The following is a 7,629-nucleotide window of genomic DNA, read 5'->3' on the forward strand; positions in this document are numbered from 1 at the left end:
GAAATTTCCGGAGCCCTCCACTACGGCGTGCCTCATAATCAGAAAGTGGTTTTGGCGCGTAAAACCCCACAATTTTGATCCCCAGCGGCACATAGCCAGTTACCCAAGCTGCTCCGACGATTTGATTCGAGCCCGGTTACCTCAGCGCCGCAGCCAACGGGCCACCAACGGGCCATCTGCCAACGGGCAGACCATGGACGACCCAATGACCCTTGTTGGCGAAAAACGGTCAGGGGCACCGATAGGTGGCAACCGGAATGTGCGTGAAATATCCTGAGAATTCCAATCCCATTAAAAATTTACAGCATTTCAAAGCCTGGCAAGCGTTCTTATAACGGCTGTCTACACTTCTTCGGATACCGTAGCTACGACAACGATTCAATACAGCCCACTCAAACAAACGTAACAGCGACGTGTCGGGCAGCGTATAGATGAAAGCTTTCAACGTGGCGACGTTGCTAATCTACAAGTGACTTCCCAAATGTTACGCCTTGCTCAGAGGTGCGTTCCTAATCTGACCTTAGTGAACGGATGGCCGGAAGACCATGCGAAGCGGTTCGGAGGTCGAAGGACGTCCGAGGACGACCGCTGTCAATGACGCATTAGGCTCACCGTGCAGACAAACAGTGGTGGCGACGAAGAGCCACCAGTATTGTTGGCGTCCGAAGCGACTCATGGCGTGGCGGAACAAGCGAGGGGGTGAGGAGAGCGCTTAAGGTGCAAGATGCCCCGCTCGCTGAATGCAGGCGTCGGAAGTTTACGCACGACCCACCGACGACTTGGCCACGAAGAAAAACAAGCGTCGTCGCTCAGGGCCGGGCGCCTCGTAAAACGAAGCACCGAGGCCAGGAATGAATAAAAAAAGAAAGGAGCGGCTTAACGGTTTCTGCGCTACTCATATAACATGCGAAAGCCAGCTGTGTCATCGAGAGCCCGTCGTCGATGCTGTTACAAGCCTAGCCCGCAAGTTCGGCAGCAACGCGTCCTCGTGGGCATCTTGATCGGGGGCGTACCGAGCAAAGCGATTTCAGCACGCGTGCGTCATCTCCGCTGTTTGCTCAAGCGCGCCGCAGTCGTTAGGAAAGAGGCACCATGGGATCTTGCAAGACTTACAGCTTTACATGTGTAATAGGGATCGGGGACCGTTGGCTGCATTCATAAGTCCATTCGCCCGCGACGACGATTCACGAATACGGGTAACACACCCCGGTCGCGACACCAACCTGCATGGCATCGAAGACGCCGACATATGACGGGCCATTCTCACAAAGCCGAGGCCGTTTAGCTACTTGGTTCTTAGCGGGGTCGCCAAGAAGTTCGCTCGCTTGAGTGACACGCAGTGGCAGTCCTCGCCGATTATGATGGAAAACGTAGCACTAGCGATGGAATTGGTTATGGTGCGAAATGAATTGTTCTTTCAGCCAAGGCGTTACAGGTGCGTGTGCAGAAAACAGTTCGTACGCCTGGAGCGGGTTCGTAAGAACCAATTACGGGCCAGACGGGCTAGCGACCACGCTAGCCATGGCGTTTGGCTTTTGACGAACAGTTATCACCGGGCCGGCAAACCGAACTTTACCTAGAAGCGACACTTTGGCCGATGCTGAGCCCGAACCCGAACAAATATTTTTAGAACGCACCAGAACGCGAGCCGAACCTTAACCGACAGAAAGAGTATTCACAACCGATTCAGAACGAAACGCAGTTCAAGCAGATTGGGTGGCACAATCAAGAAAGGCGTCAGGCTGAGCGAAACTGTCGTCCTCCCACAGTCGGCGCGCCCAACTAGCAGCCTGTTCGGCTATAGCAAGTGAACCTTTACGCACGAGTCCTTTCGGGCCAGGTGCTACTACGTACGTGCCAAAAGATGCGGGTACCTAGTTTTCGTCGCTTCTATTACGGTGTGCCGTCATCGCCGTCATCAAAACGTTGCACGCGAGCATCTCTTATTATACGAAGGCTTAAGATATTCGCAACGAACTAGCCCACTCCGAAGTGCACATCCGAATTCTATTTTAGATCATTCCTGAAGCTTTAAATCCTTTTGTGCAAAACACAAGCGTCAATGAATGGGACCACACTTCGTACAAAATCATCTCAATATAAGGACCCGAGGCACCTTTTATTCAAACCTGAGCAACAAGGTCGAATGAGCGCGTTGCCCTTTCATGAAATAGATCGCTTCTTTTATGTTGGCAAGGAGGACTGTAGGAGTATTTTAATGATTGGAAAATGTAGAGAGGTCGGCCGGATATTGGAGCATCTGGCCTGCAACTCTACGTAAGGGAAGGGGAAGAGGGGAAGCAAAAGGGTCACAATGGGGGATGATAATGGGAGGAACGAAGTGAAGGACACATTACACAACTGGTATCACAGGCGTGAGTCCAGGCCCGTGTCACCTAGGAAACGTGAAAATGCACGCATTGTCTCTGTCGTCTGCCAACTCTGTGGCCATGCGCCTAGCAAGAGGTCCTCCGACAGTGGTCCATTTTGTAAATGACGAATATAGCATTTGGTTGGTTGGTTGGTTGGTTGGTTGGTTGGTTGGTTTGCACAAGGTCATATGGATAGACCCACTACGGCGGATAGGCGATGAATCGGGTGGTTGGATGGATGGACGGAAAAACTTTAATAAGGCCCATCGGGACGTGCCCGTAGCGGGCTGCTCCCACGTCGGCACAGAAAGACCCAGCCTCTCCGCCACGTCGCGGGCCCGTTGGACTGCCCATTTAGTTGGGGTGTGTGAGACCGGGCTAGTTGCTGCTGTGTCCACTCTTGCGCTAGTCACTTCACCATAGATGGGATTGGGTGTTGATGGAAAAAAAAATGACCTGTTAATCACCCTTCCTTTTTTTTCTTATTCGAGGAATAGTCCGCGACGGTATGTGTACAAGAAATTGGTCATTTATTTTCCTCACTCCGCGAGGCGCGTAAGGAAGACGTCAGTGCCAGAGCATGCAAACGCCTCGAGCACAACCGTCTCACTATGCCACGGACACGGCGACCCCGTTTCCAATGTCATAACTGCTTTGCATAGTAATATGGCCGCAATCAAAAACTAGGAAACGCATTTACGATTATGTTTTTCTTTGACCAATGCACCAATGTGGACGTGTGTCATATTTCTTGGTGGTTCGTGCTAAATTTAGCAGGCCACAATTGTAGAGCAGGAAGAATACGAAGAAGAAGAAGTAGAAGAAGAAGAAGAAGGAGAAGAAGACGATCACGGTAGGCAAGCCGCGAGAGGCAATGACCGCAAGTTATAACCTCTAGATTGTTATTTCATCTCTTCCTTGTCCGTTTCTCTTAGCCGTTCGATTCACGTCCAATCCTCTACTGTGTGTCTGCGCCACAAACATTCAGAGTGACAGCAGCATGTCCGAGGCGATGGTCTTCTCAAAAGCCACGGAGCCGATTCCTGCTCGGCCAGAATCGTCGAAGAAACTCGTGACCATCGGCCTGGCCACCAGTACCGAGTCATCCAGGTATGCAGGCACGCGATACGTTCAGCTTGCGGGACGCATGCAGTGGAGGGCCATATCCTCCAAGAAAATACGATTAGGTGCTATCTCGCGTTTGGAACTACCCAATCTTTCATCCATCCTCCAGTGACAGGAACAAGAGACAAACGTTACTAACGCAATACTTTCCTCTGCATATGCTACTTAAGTTAAGGCGGTGATAGTCAAGCTTCGGCGTTCGTCTTCTACTCCTGTCCTCTATTTTTTTGGTGGCTATGGTGTTCTTGTGGCACAAAATATTGACGGCATTCTTAAACACAGCTCGAAGCTTTAAATTGAAGAACTTAGAATGACACATATCGGATATGGCAAAGAATGATTGAATGACCGACGCATTTCGATCCTTTCAGAGCGAAGGACGGGACCCAGCCAGATGATTTCGCCCTGCTCCACAGTTCCGTGCTCCGCAAGACGGTCCCCCCGTCGGAGGAAACGAACCTGCAGCCCGCCACCAGTAGCACAACCGTTCCGTGCCCCCATGCCCACACGATCACGGCTCATTCGCCACCTTTAGACATGGACAGGATCTTGGGCAGCGGCTTGTTCCAGTGGGTCATCGTGGCCTTCGCTCACCTGTCGTCCGCACTGGTCGTTATTCATCACATGTCCATGCAGATGTTTCTGCTGCCTGTGGCATACTGGTGCCGTCCTCCCGCCGACGCCAACGTGAGCGTCAGCCGCTGGAAGGCGGAGAACATCCCGCTGCGGCCAGACGGCACGTACAGCCAGTGCACAATGTACCCACCCGAAGTGCCCGAGGTCAATGGCACCCGCGTCGAAGTGGCCTGCACCGAGTGGCAGTTCGACCTGCTCCCGAGCGAGACCACGATCGTCAGCGAGTGGAACCTGGTGTGCGATCGCGCCTGGTACGTGCCCGCCGCCTTCGTCTACAACAGAATCGGCGTCGTCATCTCGGTGCTCTTTTTCGGCCAGATATCGGACAGGGTTGGCCGGCTGCCCGCTGTCTACGCTTGCACAGTCCTCACTGTGGCATCCGCCGGCGGCGCTACGCTTGCGCGGACATTCATCAACTTCATAGCCGCCCGGATTCTTCTGGCGGCATCGCTGAGCGTCCTCGATATCTCCATGGTTGTCATTCTGTTCGAGAACTCGGGAGACAAACACCGGGAAGGCTATTTCTGCCTGGCCATGACCGGAACAGTTGTTGCAAGCGTCTTGGCTCAGGCGCTAACCCTACCGCCGCGGAATTACAAGGCGCTGGAAGTGGTCACTTTCTCCTTCACGATGGCACTCGTGCCAGTGTTCTGCCTTGTGGGCGAGTCCATCAGATGGCTTCTGGTATCCAACAATGTCGAGCAGGCCGAGAAGGCGATACGGCGCGCCGCTGCGTGGAACAACCACCAGATCAACGAGGAGAGCTTGTTCTCCACAGTCTCATCCTTTCGTGCCCCAGCGGCACTGCCGAAAATGAACTTCCTCACTTTTTTGGCCAGCAAGGACTTGTGGAAGCGAAACGCTACGCTCTGCTGGACTTGGTTCAGCATTCTGCTGTCCTTGTACGGTATGAACCTGAACGGGCCGTTGGACGACCCCTGGCACCTCTTGTTACTCGCCGTAACGAGGGCTGCCTCGATTTTCCTATTCTGGATATTCTTGCTGGCTAGTCCCCGCAAGATTTTGCTCACACTAGCGCTGCCGTTGACCTGCTGCATGTTGCTTTTGTACGGCAACCTCAAGGCCGAGCACGAAGGACACAAGACATGGATCCTCGGCGAGATAATCGTGAGCATGCTCCTCGGAGAAGCCACCGCCGTAAACGTATTTACGCTCGAGTTGTACCCGACCGTAGTGCGGGGCATCGGCTTCTTTTTCGCCTACTTCTGCGGACAGCTCGGGGCTACCTTGGGGCCGCTTCTGCCGCAACTGGAAGCCCATGTGTTCCCAACTGCCGCCAGCGTGTTCTACTTCGCGGCGCTATTCACTACCACTTTCCTCATCAGGCTGCTTCCGGAAACCAAACGCCAGAAGACACCGCAATCACTGCAGGATATCCTGCCCTGAATTGGAGTTGAAAGGAGGAGGTAGATAGACGTGTAATTTCCCTTTGATTCTTGACTAACCTTTGCAGACTGATAGCAAGCGATATCATGCTCCCCGCTGATTGTTGTTGTGTCACACACATGACTGATGGCGTAGATTATCGTGGTTTTCGTGCTGCTTTCGTGCATGTTAAAGCTCAAATGAAGACACAAGTACGAACAGCGTAATCTTAATACCCTTCTCTTCAAGGATACAGTATCCGCCGGAGGTCGCTGTGTGCGTGCGTGCGCCGAGAATAACGTATGGCGCTACCGTCAATCTATTTTTTGTTGTCCTTTATCAACTCGTATTAGCGCTGAACCGATTGCATATTTCTGAAAGTGCCCATCAATACTCATGTTATTCAGTTTCAGGTGCTGTGCATTTGCCTGGTCAATGCAGAAATCCATTGTTTCACAAATCTATATCCAACCAATAAAGAAAAGAGTTGTAGATTGTAGGCGGGTGTGGCCTCCGAGACAACGGAAAGTGAGGTCTGTTGGTGATGAGGAAGATAACCACTATAAGAAACCTACGATAAGCCACTATAAGAACTATCAGCCCAAGCACTCCGTACAGATGGTTAACCAGCGAAGCTGAAACGTGAGGTCCCGGTGTTTGTCATTGGATGATAATAATATTTGGGGTTTTACGTGCCAAAACCACTTTCTGATTATGAGGCACGCCGTAGTGGGGGGCTCCGGAAATTTTGACCACCTGGGGTTCTTTAACGTGCACCTAAATCTAAGCACACGGGTGTTTTCGCATTTCGCCCCCATCGAAATGCGGCCGCCGTGGCCGGGATTCGATCCCGCGACCTCGTGCTCAGCAGCCCAACACCATAGCCACTGAGCAACCACGGCGGGTTTGTCATTGGATGAATCCCGACGGTTCAATAAAGTCTTTCTCAATTATTGGTTACGTATTTGTGTTTCTTAACGAGGCTGCACACACGTTCGGCCCCTCATGCCCCCTTAAGCGATGTCTCATAACCCCGTAAGCGCGGCCTCGCCATTACGGCGACAGTTATGTAATCTTTGTGGGGCGAGAGGGACCCTCGACCACATGATATGGGAATGTCCGTACTCTCCCGGGGGAACGCACAAAATAGGTAGTAAGGACACCTGGGAGACCCTGCTGCGCAGCTCGGACTCTGAGCTCCAGCTCCAGCTCGTCCAACTGGCTGAAGAGGCTGCTGGGACCCAAGACCTCCCAGCCTGCATCTGAGGCGGCGGCACTCACCCCCTGACCTGCGTGTCGGGGACTGGGTAGATCACCTTATCTGTTGGACAATAAAGTTTATTCTATCTATCTATCTACGCTGGAATGACGAGCGGAACGGAGCCAGCTGCGGAAGAAGACGAGACGCTCGAGCCATTGCTGATGATGATAGTTTTCAAGCGAAGCTTGCATTGACCCACTTGTATCGGTGTTGCTGTTGTCCGAAAAAACAAAAAGCCGCGGGAAAGTAAAAATTGCTTGTCGGGCTGCGAGAACGCGATGCTAACCGATTCAGCCACTGTCGTTATTTTTCTCTTCATTTTCAGAATTCAGCCACTGTCGGTTCTTCATACGCGCACTTTACAGCAGGGGTTTTGTATGCATGAAGAAGTAGACGCACAGCAAGGCGCGAGCCAATCACAGGCGTCGCCTCCCTCCGGAGGAGGAAAAGGGTGTGATCGCGCGTTCCACTCGCCTCGCGCCCGCCGATTCTCACCAGAACCAGCGCAGCACGACGCGATAACGAAACAACTGAAACTCCAAAGCTCGCGCGGCGCGGAGTCGAGCGCGCAGAGTCGAGCTAAAACGAAACCTTTCGACCGCCCATACTACTGAAGGGTAACGTCAAAATGTTATTTTTTCTTAGAATCGAACACAAGTAGACAAGTTGCATTTTCTTCCTTCTTATAACCTAATGAAATGATCTTTTTAATACGAGTAGTTGACTACTGGTGACATAAATTATGATGAGGAGTGCCTTCGTCATCGGGCTAGTACCGGAATGTCACTGGGGGGTCTCAAATCGTGCCATGCATTTACCTCAATTTCTCGGTTACTAAAGCTCTGTTCG

At 52.2% G+C, this 7,629-nt stretch overlaps 1 protein-coding gene across 1 annotated transcript; it reads left to right on the forward strand.

The window, feature by feature from the left end:
• Nucleotides 1-3,384: 3,384 nt before the first annotated feature.
• LOC142558546 (solute carrier family 22 member 7-like) lies at nucleotides 3,385-5,540 on the forward strand. The gene is made up of 2 exons (XM_075670679.1): nucleotides 3,385-3,482; nucleotides 3,869-5,540. Exons 1-2 carry the CDS (start codon nucleotides 3,385-3,387, stop codon nucleotides 5,538-5,540), a joined length of 1,770 nt encoding a protein of 589 aa, XP_075526794.1.
• Nucleotides 5,541-7,629: the final 2,089 nt, after the last annotated feature.

This window comes from Dermacentor variabilis, chromosome 9 (genome assembly GCF_050947875.1).
Source record: "Dermacentor variabilis isolate Ectoservices chromosome 9, ASM5094787v1, whole genome shotgun sequence".
Lineage (NCBI taxonomy): Eukaryota > Metazoa > Arthropoda > Arachnida > Ixodida > Ixodidae > Dermacentor > Dermacentor variabilis.